Here is a 13,731-nt window from a genome sequence, read left to right as displayed (position 1 = left end):
CCTCAGTGTGGTGTATGTGTTTGCATGCATCCATGATAGGTGTTCCAGTGTGTGTGCATGTGCATGTCAGGGACAGGCTGATGCTGGTTGTCCTCCTCATCAGTGTTCTCCATCACTTGACATTCTGTTTGAGACAGTGACAGACTAGCCACTAGTTCCCTCTCTGCTATAGTTCCCTGTAACCGGTGGTCCCACACTCCATTAACTAAATGGAACCGCCAACATTGTGGTTGCATATCACAATACCTAGTAACCCAGTAAAATCAAGACTTTAAAGTTTAATTGACCAATCAGATTTATGTATCAATAATATCACAATTTACAAGATGCCAATACAATAATTTCAGAGCCAATTGATAATGATAAAAGCTTCATTCCGTGGGTGGGTAGTGGGGGGGGGGACGGTATGGGGGGCTTTTGGGATAGCATTGGAAATGTAAATGAGGAAAATATCTAATTAAAAAAAAAAGCTTCATTCCAATCCATCTAACCTTACGATCCCACAACTACTTGTGGCTGGTAAATGCCACACGGGTTCACATCTGCAGCCATCTTCTCCTCCTACCCTGGGAAGCCCCTTGTCTCTGCAACTCTTAGCTTTCCCCCTTTTCCCTGTCCAATCACAGACCTCCTCTGTCCGAATGTAATTGGACAGGGAAAATCCTGCCACATAATATGAGGAACATTGTACTGGTGTTTTGGAAAACATGCATTTATTCTTCTAGAAAAGAGAATGTTCTTTGTTGTACATTTTCTAGGTCTTTTTTTTTTTTAAACTTTCAGGCCATGTTGTTCCCCATTGGTGGTAGAATTGGACGTATAGAATTCATAGAGAACATTTCTTGCTTTCTTTGCTTCCAGGGACTTGGAAGATATATTTAACTACAAAATAAGACATCTTACCCCAAACTTATATAGCATTAGGTTAAAAACTACGTACTGTCAAAACTGTGCTTGTAAATTCAGGAGATCATCTCAGTCAGTTTAATCTGGTCACTATTTGAGCACTAGTTCAAAGTAGTTATATACTTCTGTATGTTTAGATGCTGCCTTACGCTGAGTAGCTTGCTTATGCTGTGGCAGGCTCACAGAGACTGTGAAGGGCAGTGGAGTCCTCACTGATTGTTCACTTGGAGTGAAAGGATTGAGAGAATCATCTACACCACTGATGTTCCTCTGGCCTTACGACCTAACTATGCTTTGTCTAGATTAAAAAGTATGTCGGATTGAGAAGCTGACAGATTACAAGCTGAAGGCCAGCCTGGGCTGCAAATTAATCTTTCCTTCCCCTACTTCAGTCTTTGTTTAATTTTCCTGAATGGTCTAAAAAATCCTGTTACTGGGAATTTGTTTAGGGATGCTTTTTTTTTTTTTTTTTTTTTTTTTTTTTTTTTTCGAGACAGGGTTTCTCTGTGTAGCCCTGGCTGTCCTGGCACTCACTTTGTAGACCAGGCTGGCCTCGAACTCAGAAATACNCCTGCCTCTGCCTCCCGAGTGCTGGGATCAAAGGCGTGCGCCACCACGCCCGGCTTAGGGATGCTTTTAATTCTCAGACATTTCCTTTGGTTAATGTGTTTCTTCTGAGTTTATAGCAATCTCTCTTTGTTGAGGAAAAAAAAATCTGAGTTCTTTTTCATGTAGGAGATTTTCACATTCTAGATTTAACTGGTTACGTCCTGTGTTGCTTATAGTTTTCCTGTTCTTAACCTTTCTTGTAAACTGGCAAGTGTAACAGTCAAGAGACTTAAGTAGCTTCAGAGTGTTTGTTTCGTAGGTGATTCTGTGTATTTCTTTTCATTCATAACAGGATATCAGGATTGATTTTACTTTACTATGTTGTTTTTTTTTTTTTTTTTCTGTGTTGGAGCCTGTCAAAACTAAAAATAATTATTTTTGAAAATAAAACTTCTATGCATGTCTCTCTGAATTTGGCAAGGTTCTCTAGGGAAATGGAATGAATAGAGTGTGTGTGTGTGTATCTATCTATCTATCTATCTATATATATATACATAAAATAAAAAGATTTATTATGTATTATGAGAAGATATATTAGCCCATGATAGGGCTTGCATAGTCCAACAATGACCACCTTTATGATGGAAAGGCTTTGAAGTCTGTAACTGTTCAGTCTACAAAGCTGGATGGTTTAGCAGGTTCAGTCCAGTGCAGAAGACCTGGAAGCTCTTTGGGAGTCTCATTATTAGGTCTAGTTCGGAAGGCTGAAGAAGCAGGAATTTGATGTTGGCTAATAGCAGTAGTGATGCACACACTTGCTTAGGAAGAAGCAAAAGTAGGCAGGAGCGTTGTCTTTTCCTTGGATCTCTTTATGGGGCTACTTACTAGAAGGTGCTGTTTACTCTGAGGTTGAGTCTTGCCCGCTTCCTTAGTTAGAGTTTCATTGGTGTGAAGAGATACCATGTCCAAGGCAACTCTTACAAAGGAAAACATTTAATTGGGGCTGGCTTACAGTTTTAGAGGTGTAGCCCATTATCCTCATGGCAGGAAGGAAGGAAGGCAGTGTGCAGGCAGACATGGTGCTGGAGGAGCTGAGAGTTCTGCATCTGCAGGCAGCCGGGAGGAGACTGCCTTCTGCAGGCAGCCAGGTGGATGTTCTGATTCCATACTGGGCAGAGCTTGAGCATAGGAGACCTCAGAGCCCACCCATATAGTGCCATACTCCTCCAACAAGGTCACAGCTACTCCAGTAAGGCCACAGCTTCTAATAGTGCCACTCCCTATGGCCAAGCATGGAAACACATGAATCTGTGGGGGCCAAACCTATTTAAGCCACCACAGCTCCTCAGCTAATCTTTTCTGGAAACATCCTCGAAAATGTGCCAGAAGTGTATCTCTTCAGTGATCACACATTTTATCAAATTGACAATCAAGATTTACCATCATATCATCCATACATAATGTGTCTTACTTAGTGATTGTATGTAAAATATACAATAAACTTGGTGGAATAATGCATACCATATCAAATCTACAGTGTATGTGCCGGTAGTGGATTCACAGGCCAGTAACAATCCGTTCATGCTAAAGTCACTCACAGTACTAGCTAGTGTCTCACACATGTTTTGTGGCCCTGACCTTACTGATCATTTAATTTAGGGACCGTTCTTCTAGCAGACCTCATACAGACCACACTATTAAGCGGTTGAATGTTGTGATTTGACAAATACCAATATTTAAAAAGTCTGCATTTATTTGTTATGTCTGCATCCCTCCTTACTCAGGTAGCTACAGAGGTATTAATTAATAGGCTTGGTCTTTGTTCCATCAGTGACACCAACTTCTTTTCCTAGCATGTTAATGACATTTGCACACTCTGTTAGTTTGCATACGTGAATACTGGTAACTTTTGAAGGAAATACATTCATCGTTCAGGCAGAAGCGTTTCTGATTCCACTTCCTATGTTAGTATTCTCACTGCCCTCTCAGTTCAAAGTTCAGCAAGTAGTGCACTTTGTACATTGATTACGATGATGAATGGTCCTATAGCACAAAATCCCTGAGCCTAACTTTTGCAAGCTTGCTTCCATTTGGCAGAATTAAGTTGCAGTAGGACAGGAAAGGTCAAACTTATCTAATAATGGGTATTTGTATTGAACTTTTTGTGTTCTTTTTAAAACCACAAAGCTCCTCAAGTGAAATGTACAGTTTTAAATCTTTGAGGTTTCCTTTTTTACTCAATCACCATAATCAAGCCTTTGAGCCAGCCTATGTTACATATGACAGCCAGGAAAACCTAGGCAGAGAGGATGTGAGGAGAAATAACTGAGTAATAGAAATTTAAAAACAAATCAACAAATTATTTAAAACTCTGGTGCAGAATCTGACTGTGGAAATGGGTTTCAGATATGACTCCTGTGCCTGTTTAGTCATTAGCATTGCTGTTCAGTTAATTGCCCCTAGACTAAGTAGTGCTTATTTAAATCCCTAAAATCCAGCAATTAGTAACCTTCTGGAATGTTATTTGCAATGCTGAATAAAGGTGAGTGGGTGGCTTCTTAGCGGGTAAGGTAATGGATATGAAAGGAGTTTGCAAAGGAGCAGGTTTGGCTGTTTCCTGCAGAACTTGTTAACACGTGGCCCCACAGTCTTCATGTTCCTCCTGTACCTTTAGCCTCCCACTTCCTCCCTTCCTGCCTGTCTCCACTGACAGTCTGCCTCCCAGTATATTTCATTCCTTTGTCATGAGCAGTCTGCACTGACCCTGAAATCACATGTGAACCCAAATCATTTCTGGTGATTTGTGGACAGTATTTTAGTTTTCAAAATCTTGATTTAGCTATGGGAGATGGGAACAATCTATTGCTGTATAATTATGGAGATTAGGTAATTAATGATAATATAATAAACATGGCACTACTTACGTATATGCTCAATAATATTTGTCCCTATTTTCCAGTTCTTATCCAGATATAGATTCCTTTTTAACTGAGAAACTTTGATTTACTAGTCTTAAAAAAAGATCTTACATAGTTTAGAAAATTCTTTCAAGTGTGCCATGCCAATTCAGTAATTATGTCATAACTTAAAAATATATATAATAGGAATGAACTCAGGGAATTATAGACATTTCCTGCTCTGTGCCATCCATTCTCAGTTCCCCATTAAACCCAGAAACAGTATTTATTAGAGTAACTCACAGATCACATCATTAGATGATGTAGCCAATATGAGCCTTTCAAACGTTAGTGATTGCATCTTTAAGTGCATGTCAGGTAGAGTGCATTAGAGGTAGCGTGGTCACCGAAGTGTGGCAGAATCACAGTGCTTGTTTATTTCAAAGCTACAGCAAAGGTAGGAAAAGGTTCTTGAGCATTCAGATGGAAGGTAATTTACCTACCAGTGAGATAGCAGGGCTTACAAAGATGCGCAAATTTAGGAAATTTACGTGAGATATAAAAAATAATTTCATTCTAAGACCACAGTTCAAGATGATTGGCACCATTTGTTCTGCAGGATTTTGCACATTTAGAATTCCATACATACTATTGTAGGAAAGTATACATTCAGTTCCAAACATTTTATTTTCCCCTTTTTTCTACTTGCAGACCCCGAAGCAGTTGTAGTGACAGTGTGTCTGGCATTTGAGCTTCTCTTTAGCCGGTGCTGGTGAATAATATGTATCATGCTTGTTTTAGACAGGAAAGTAAGGCATGGAGAAGTAAAGGACTAGATTATCTCCTCAGTCTACTTCTGCAGGCAGGAGGTGTTTTAGTCTTTCTCCTGATACTAGGTGATGGAATCTTTATTATTTGTTAGTTAGCAATTGGAAAATGACCATTACATATGTATGCTATTATTATCAATTTTCTTATAGCTATTTTAAAAGTACTTATGAATATAGAAGTCTTTTTTATGGTGAAGGTCACTATCAAATATGGGAACAGCAGTTGTCTGGCACGGGTATTGCTACTCTCCCTTTAATATGTGGGGCAAAGCTGCTTAATCTTGACACCACTGCAGAATCTAATTTGAATTTGCAATCCTTTTGATACATTCATTAATGGCTTAAAGCAGTCATCTCTAAGCCCAGGTCCACAAAACAGTCTATTTTTTCAGTATTAATGTACTATGTTTATTTGAAATGTCAAAATTAAATTAACTTTACATTTTGCTTATTTTGTATAGGAGTCATGGATAATTGTCTGCATGTAATTAATATATTTCACATTACTAATGTTATTTAGAAATGTTAATCTTTTTCTTCCCTCAGATTCTGTCAAGTTTTAAGAACCAATGCACCTTATAGCCCATGGAAGAAAAAACACAAATCAAGACATTTTTGGGTTCCAAGCTGCCGAAATATGGAATGAAATCTGTGAGAAGTACATTGCAGCCGATGCCAAATGGGACCACTGTGACTTTATTAGGGACCTCCAAGAGTAGTAATGTCAAAAGTTACATAAAAAATAATGGCTCTGATTGTGCATTGTCCCATTCATTTAATTGGAGAAAACCAAATAAATATCAACTTGGTTCACAAAATACAGCAGAACTTAATAATATTCAAAGTACACATGATAAACTAATTGATTCTGAACAACATGCACCTGCTCCAGGAACGCTGGATGGGCATGGGATAAAGGGAGGTTTGAAAAGTGCTTCCTTGTTCACATCCAAGTTAGCAAGACCATCAACCATGTTTGTGCCATCGGCAGAAGAGTTAAGTCAAAAATCTTTTTCTGGACCATCTAATTTGGGTAAATTTACCAAAGGCACATTACTAGGAAGGACTTCATATTCTTCGGTCAATGCGAAGTCACATTTGAATGCGTTTTATGGGAACAGATCCCCTAGTAACGTGCAGAAGCCAAGAGTGAACTCCTGTGCCAGCAGAAGTAGTTCTGGAGAAAGCTTAGCACAGTCCCCAGACAATGCTAAATCTATCACTTGTGAAAAAATGGTAAGGTCACAAAGTTTTTCACATTCCATTCAGAATGTCTTCCTTCCACCTTCATCTATAACCAGGTCACATTCCTTCAACAGAGCTGGAGACCTTACAAAACCTTATCAGAACCAACAGCTCCCCGTTCGAGTGCCTCTCCGGTCAGGTATGCTAACAAGAAGTTCTCTGCAGTCAGAAGTACTCAATGGGAACGAACACGTGGGGTTTGGTTTTAATAGGCCTTATGCTGCTGCTGGAAAGAAACTGGCTTTATCCAATGGCCCAGGTGTCTCGTCCACTTTGGTTTATAGGATGGCTCATCCCCCTCTACTGAAATCTAGCCGACCTCCATTTTCTGGGCCCATGACAGTTGATAGTAATAAAAATCCACCTGCTGACATGTGCGTAGAGGAAGAAGGTATGGTTTCAGCCCAGGACAGCTCTCCGGGTAAGGACCAAGAACTAATTGAAAATGAAAGTTACCGAAGAGACAGTGAGCAGACGGTGAAGAACGAGTCTAAAGTTAGGTACCTGAGTGATGATGTGGATGATATCTCCCTGTCGTCCTTGTCATCTTCCGATAAGAATGATTTAAGTGAAGATTTCAGCGATGATTTCATAGACTTGGAGGACTCCAACAGAGCTAGAATAACGCCAGAGGAAATGACGCTCAAAGAAGAAAAGCAGGAGAACAGACCATCAAAGGATGTATTTGATTCTCCTAAGGAAAGTGAACAAATCTTCAGTAAAGCTGATGAATGGATAGATATAAGTGTCTCTGGTAAATATGGCTATCCTTAACTTACGTGCTTCCCCTGGTGATTACAGCAGAGCTAACATTTAGCCTTGCCTTGATAGACTGTAAGATGCTGTTTGACTGAGACGGCTCAGGCTGGATGAGAGCCCAGCAGAGCAGCAACCTTGCGGCTTGTTTCCATCTTGCATTATTTTCTAGGATAGAATCACTTAAACTCTATACTTTGCCTTTTTGGGAGCTGTCTTATACATGCGAAGTCCTGCATTGTATAGGCCATGGTTTCCAGACAGTTTTCCCAACTCTGCCTGGGAGTGGCTTGCCACCAACCACTAAACCATACCATTCGCCATAGCCATCATTGCAGTCTGCTAAGAGTAAAGCTATATCAAGCACAAGTCAGGTAACATAAGCCTGTTTAGTTGAAAGCTTTCTATCCTCGGGAACAGTTTTGTTTAGCAGTCCTTATGTGGTACTCACTGAAGCATTATTTACTTATGGTACCGAGGAGAGAGAGTGAATGCCTATTAGACTTGGCTATATTGGAACTTAGTGCAGGATGAATGTCATTTGTTCATCTACCCAGAAAAAGAAGCCCAAAGGGAGTGCACAAAGGCATGTCTAGTCAAGGGACTGGCTCACTCATAGTGATGCACTAAACTGTCTTCAGGCATTATAAACTGGAAGATGCCTAGAACAAGTTGTCTTTTAAGGACATATCTGTGAGGTTAAGTTGTCTGCAGAGAGGAAGAGAGTTTCCTGAACAGTGGTTAAAATGAAATAAATACCTTAAGAAATAGTAAAGGAATGTGAAGATGTAAAAAATGAGTGAACTTTATGTTTATTACAAAATGTTTTAGTGGCTTATTTTGAAAACTTTGCCTCCCCCCAAAAAAGTTTATTTAGGGTTTAGGAAAATGCTACAGTTATAGTTTTTGAACCAAATGCTGTTATAATAGATTGGATTATTAGAGCTTATATTTTAGAAATGAGAAATGACTGTGTTTTATAAATTCATGCTTTTTTCTTTCTTTTAAAATCATTTGAAGACAGGAGTGAATGTACAAAGCATACATCTGGAAACAACTTGATTTCACCGGATACGGATTACAGAGCTGGGTCTTCATTTGAACTCTCTCCGTCCGATAGCTCTGATGGAACGTACATGTGGGATGAAGAGGGCCTGGAACCCATTGGGAGCGTCCATCCTGTTGGCAGCTATGAGTCCTCTGAAATGAACAGTATAGTATGTATGGATTTCTGTACCCTTTTGGAGATTTCTTTTTATTTCATTATACAAACACATACAAATACACACATACATAATTTATTATAAAGGCATTTGTGCTTAGTGTATTGGTTAAGTTAAGCTAAGAACGTGACATCTACAACACTTTTAGTTGCCATATTGAGAAGTGTCCCTCGCTGAAGGGGTGTCAGGGATGGTGCTTAACATGCACTTCCTACAGAGAGAGTGGTGGATGATGGACCAGTCGATCCAGGACCGAGTATCATGGGTAGGCTGTGCTGATGTACTACCATTCAGTACAGTTCAGTGTGCCTTTAATACAATGGGAGGTTTTGGCTTTTATTCTTAACAAAGTCTCTTGTAGGTCTGGGCGACTCTCTAGGACAGCTGCCTATAGTGACCTAAGCTGCTTTGGCTTTCGGTTTGACCTTGTCTTCGAAGCCCTTATTACCAAGATAGAAGGAGACAGGTCTGCCAGTCACACCCTTGCAGTATCTAATTTGGCCTGCAAGTGGCCCTGGTGTTTTCATTCACAACTTGATAATCAGTTTGTCTGTGGTCTCACATAAGTACTAAGGGGATAGGAAAATAATCTCCCTGTGTCTGGAAAGAGGGAACTACAAGTGCCACCACATATTAATGCATAGTTCTTTTATAAAACATTACAAGTAACTTAGATACAGACACACTAATAAAATGCAACTAGTGTGGTTAAAATGGCTCAGGGTAATTATTTAGGTTATAAAATAGAAATACTCATAAATCACATTGGTTTATAAATATACAACATTCTAACTAGCTTTCAGGCAGCAAAGCTTTCTATATCTATATACGCCTGTGGCATGGAGAAACCAGATACTGTTATGAAAGGCTTTTAATTAAGTTTCACACACCTAGGTATGTGCCATTTGTGGAGTATCTTCATCTGATCAGAACAAGGTTACAGTTTATGACTTGACCGTGTTCTTTATTAGTAGAATTTTGAAATGTATAATTGAAGTGCTTATCAACATTTTGTCCAGTAGATGGCAGCAGTAAGCCGCTTAGAACTTACTATTTTTAGAGGTTATTGTAACTGACAAAAGGCCCCCTCTACTGAGTTTAGAATATACTTGGGTGACCATGGTGTTAAAATCCTTGAGTATATTCCTTGATTAATATGCTTGAGTATAGCAGATGGGAAACAACCGGTCTTCACTCTGTACTTTAGAAAAAATAGGGGCTCCTGATTTTTTTTCTTTGTTGCTTTTTGAGTTAGGCTGCCCGTCCTATAAGTCTCTATGTAGACCAGACTCAGAGTTCCGCTTGCCTCCCAGATGCTGAGTGAAGGTGCACACCCCCACGCCCAGCTTTGATACTGTGCTTTTCTGATCCAAGGGAAAGGCAAGGTCCAAGAAAGGATGGGCTTACTGACAAAGGCATGTTAAGATCCTCTTTGGGAGTTTTGATGGAAGTTCACATGTTTTGCTTTGAATAATTCAAACTTGCTTTGTTTTCATGGCACATCACCTCACTGGTCTGCATTGAGCTGTTTTGTTTCCACTGATAAATTTGTCACCCCTTTTTGCCCAGATATTGGTATACTTTGCCAATTTTATTTGTATAGTTTTCTTCCCTTTACAGTAAACTCACATGATCCTTAGCACATAATTTATTTAACTTCTTTGGTCTTTTTTAACTAAAGAGTTCACTTGTACTTGGCATTTTTGATGTACTACACTTTGACATTTTACTATTTTTACTTAAATTGTCTTCCTTTTCTTTTTTTCCATTTTTTTCATTGCTAAAATAATTCTCATTAATATATGTAACTTAACTGCAGATGAACGTTAGTGTGCTGTCCCTTTCCTTGGGCATTACAACTGATAATTCCAGTCTGGGTTCATATGAGGGAATTGCTCTAGATTGTGCATCAGTTGTCACTGCTGATATAGTTTGGATGAACCTCCTCCCTAGCCTTCCTGTTGTGAATTTAGCCCGGGGTCTTGTGCATACTGTGTAAGAACTCCAGCACTGTGCAGTACCTACCCTGCAGTGAGCCTCTATTTCCTGCAACTGATACAGCTTTTAGAGTGAGACTTGTTTTTGACGGACCGGAGTGTTAAAGACATGCACAAGCTCTTCTCTTGTCAAGGATAAACAGAGCTTTGAGACTGGCACCTTTAAAGTTACTAGCTAGAGTCTCAGCTGTTTATGTGCTTAGTAGTATTTGTTGTATATAGTTTACATTCAGTATAGTACATGAATTTACAAACATCCCAAGACATTTTGATGGAGTTGTCCAGCTTGTTATGGGGAATATTTCAATCACTTCAGAAAATTCCCCTCTGTTCCTTTCCTTGAGCCTCTTATTCCAAAGAAAGGTTACCTCTTAGCAAAAGACAGAGGAAGAGATGCTAAGAGATGCTAGAAAGGCTTCCGTTACTCTGGATCAGTTGTTCTGCTTTTAAACTGTATATAAATGGAGCCACGCACATATTATTTTGTGTCTGGCTTTTAATGAGTTGTAGGTTTTTTGTATTATTGTCGGTCCATGTGTGCCCCTCCTCCAAGATAAAGTAAACATTCTACCCTGAGCTGTATTCCCAGTCCTTGTCCATTCTTCTGATTGGATCCCATTCCTGTGTGTGAGTGTAGTATAGCTACTTTATCCTTGTGTTCATAGGCTCTTTAGGTTGTCTGACTGGTCAGCCTGCTCATTTTGGCTCTCTACTTCTTACTTCTTGCCTTGAGTATGGTTAGTATTTTATTGTTTCTCATTGCTCATTTAGGTTTTAGGCGCTAAGGTCTCAGTAAATGTTTATTGAAATAAATGTCATAAAAGGCCCCTCAAATACTGCCATTAAATTAAAAAAATAAATAGAAACCCCTAAACTGCAGCTACTGTTTGTTGCTGATGAGTGTTTTCCATGTATATTGTGACATAGCCACCATAGAAAGTGAGTCTCTAAGGCATCACGTGTCATAATAGCAAGCTGCAAGTACCTAAACTGCTGTGTCAGTGTAGATGGGCAGGTGAGGGACGGCTTACAGAACACTGAGACGGTCTTAAAATAGGTAACTGGGAATTTCAGATTCATCTTCATCTCTCCCAACTGTTTCCTAGTACAGAATCACAGAACTTGAGAGAAAAGAGCGAACTGCTCAGTGTGTTGCTATAGACATGGGATACAAGGAGAAGAGGAAACCTGTTTCTCTTAGCAAATGTTTTTCCATGTTGAATTATCAGCAAAAGTTCTTTCCTGTCCCACTAACTCAGTTTTGAATAAGCTTAAATTTAGTAATATAGTTGTTTTGACCCTTTAAACATAATTATATTTTCATTTAACATTAATGGATGCTATAATACATTAGCTACATTGCAATCTGAAGCTTAATTCAGTAGTTATTTTTTGAGTTTCTACTGTGTTACAGGAATACTGTTGAACTCTGAAGCCTTTGGTGGGTAAAGTTGTATTTATCTTAATAACTTCAGATTCTGGTACTATATAAACATGATTACTGTGTGGATTTAAAAGCCATGGGTTATTATTAGTTTGCCTGAGGGCTTCATATAACAGATGGAAGATGTGACTGTATTGAGGGGGAAGAGAAGGTTGTAGGGGGTGATGGGAGAGAGAAGAGAGAGAGAAGAGAGAGAGAGCGAGGGAGGGAGGGAGGGAGGGAGAGAGAGAGAGAGAGAGAGAGAGAGAGAGAGAGAGAGAGAGAGAAAACACATTTGTTTTAAAAAGGAAGTGACATTAAACTGAAGTTCTGAAGACTATGTACAGAGTGGATCTGTTGGCCTAGTAAACCCTGAAGATGAACATGTTAGCATCTGCAGAATGTGTGCAGTGGTCTGGGTATCAAGTCATGATGAGGACTAGCAACATAGTTGGGTATGAGTGTGAGATGGAGAACAGCTAGGGATGAAGCTGGAAAATGAGCTAGGAAGGCAGGGAAAACCTGATGTTCCAAGCTAAGCTGAGCTTGAAGATATTTACAAATCATGCTTTAAAGGCAGTGAGATCGATATAGTAGTAAATAGTTTATAAATATTTCTATGTTAAATTTTGATATATACTTCTTGTGTATCTATGATATTGAGCACAGTAGGTTTTGGAATATTTGGGTTTTTTTTCATAAATGAAGAGTTGGTATGATATTTAAACATCTAGGTGAAAGGCTGTGTATCAGATAAAAGTGAACTTAAAAGTAATTTGTTAACAAAAAGCAGTTTTTATAACCATGTCCCTGTTAAGTAGCTGTGGTCCCTAACATAGATGCATAATTAATAAGACTGTGTGAACTTCTCTAAATTAGATTAGATAGGTATTAAAGATCTGTTCAAGAGGACACTGAATCTGTAAAGCTAACTGCTTTTCACTAATAGGATGGCTTTAAGAGTTGTAAAATTGCTCTTCTATTCTGAATGAGCAGTTTATATATTTAAAACAGTCCACCCCAGGCTCTCCTTTGTTTTTTCTAAAGCAAATGCCAGGACTGATTGCTTCCACAGGCTTCCATTTCTAGGAACATTAAGGAGGCATTACTTTAGTCTTTTGCCACTTTCTTGGTTGAGTCAGGGAGCCTGATTTAGACTTGTGAACTGAGTACCTTGCCTTGGGTGCAGGGAAGCAGAAGTTGAAAGGTGGTTTACAGAGCATCTTTCTTCCTTTCTCCCTTCCCTTCCCTTCCCTTCCCTTCCCTTCCTTTCCTTCTTTCTTTCTTTTCCCTCCCTCCCTCCCTCCCTCCCTCTATCCATCCCAAATGCTGCTCCCTGTGCTATCCCCTCCCCCACTTCCCTCCATCATCTTCCCTCCACATCTCTGACTGGGTGGAGCTCCCCGTGGGTATCTCCCCATCCTGGCACATAGATCTCTGCACATCCTCTCCCATTGAAGCCAGAAAAGGCAGCTGTGTTGGGGAACAGATTTCACAGTTAGGGACAACTCCTGCTCCAGTTGTTTGGGGTCCACATGAAGACCAAGCTGCATATCTGCTACATATGTTCTGGGGCCCTTGGTCCAGCCTGTGTATGTTCTTTGGTTGATGACTCAGTCTCAGAGAGCTCCCAGGGCTGACTCTGTTGGTCTTCCTGTGGAGTTCCTATGCCCTTCAGGGCCTTCAATCCTTCCCCTAGCTCTTCCATAAGAGTCTCTGAACTCTGTCCAGTATTTGCCTGTAGGTCTCTATCTGTTTCAGTTAGCTGTTGGGTAGAGCCTCTCACAGGACAGTTATGCTAGACTTCTATCTGCAAGCAAAACAGAGTGTCATTAATAATGTGAGGGATTGGTGCTTATCCATGTGATCAGAAAAAAGTACAATTTGGTATGTCAACCCTAACTC

At 39.7% G+C, this 13,731-nt stretch overlaps 1 protein-coding gene across 8 annotated transcripts in view; it reads left to right on the top strand.

The window, feature by feature from the left end:
- Positions 1–13,731, top strand: part of Ccser2 (coiled-coil serine rich protein 2) — a 95,957-nt gene that overhangs the window by 22,391 nt on the left and 59,835 nt on the right. For 7 of the 8 annotated variants that reach the window (XM_021181387.1, XM_029469325.1, XM_021181385.2 and 4 more), the window contains exons 2-3: positions 5,729–7,181; positions 8,204–8,400. In XM_021181387.1, the coding sequence (XP_021037046.1) occupies positions 5,768–7,181; positions 8,204–8,400 (1,611 nt within the window). In that variant the 5' untranslated portion in view covers positions 5,729–5,767. Of the gene's footprint in view, positions 1–5,728; positions 7,182–8,203; positions 8,401–11,383; positions 11,461–13,731 lie in introns of those variants that run through there. The other variant, XM_021181388.2, reaches the window with a different exon arrangement.

This window comes from Mus caroli, chromosome 14, assembly GCF_900094665.2.
Source record: "Mus caroli chromosome 14, CAROLI_EIJ_v1.1, whole genome shotgun sequence".
Classification (NCBI taxonomy): Eukaryota; Metazoa; Chordata; class Mammalia; order Rodentia; family Muridae; genus Mus; species Mus caroli.
Note: the sequence above shows the minus strand (reverse complement) of the source record. Positions and strands in the feature narration are given on the sequence as shown.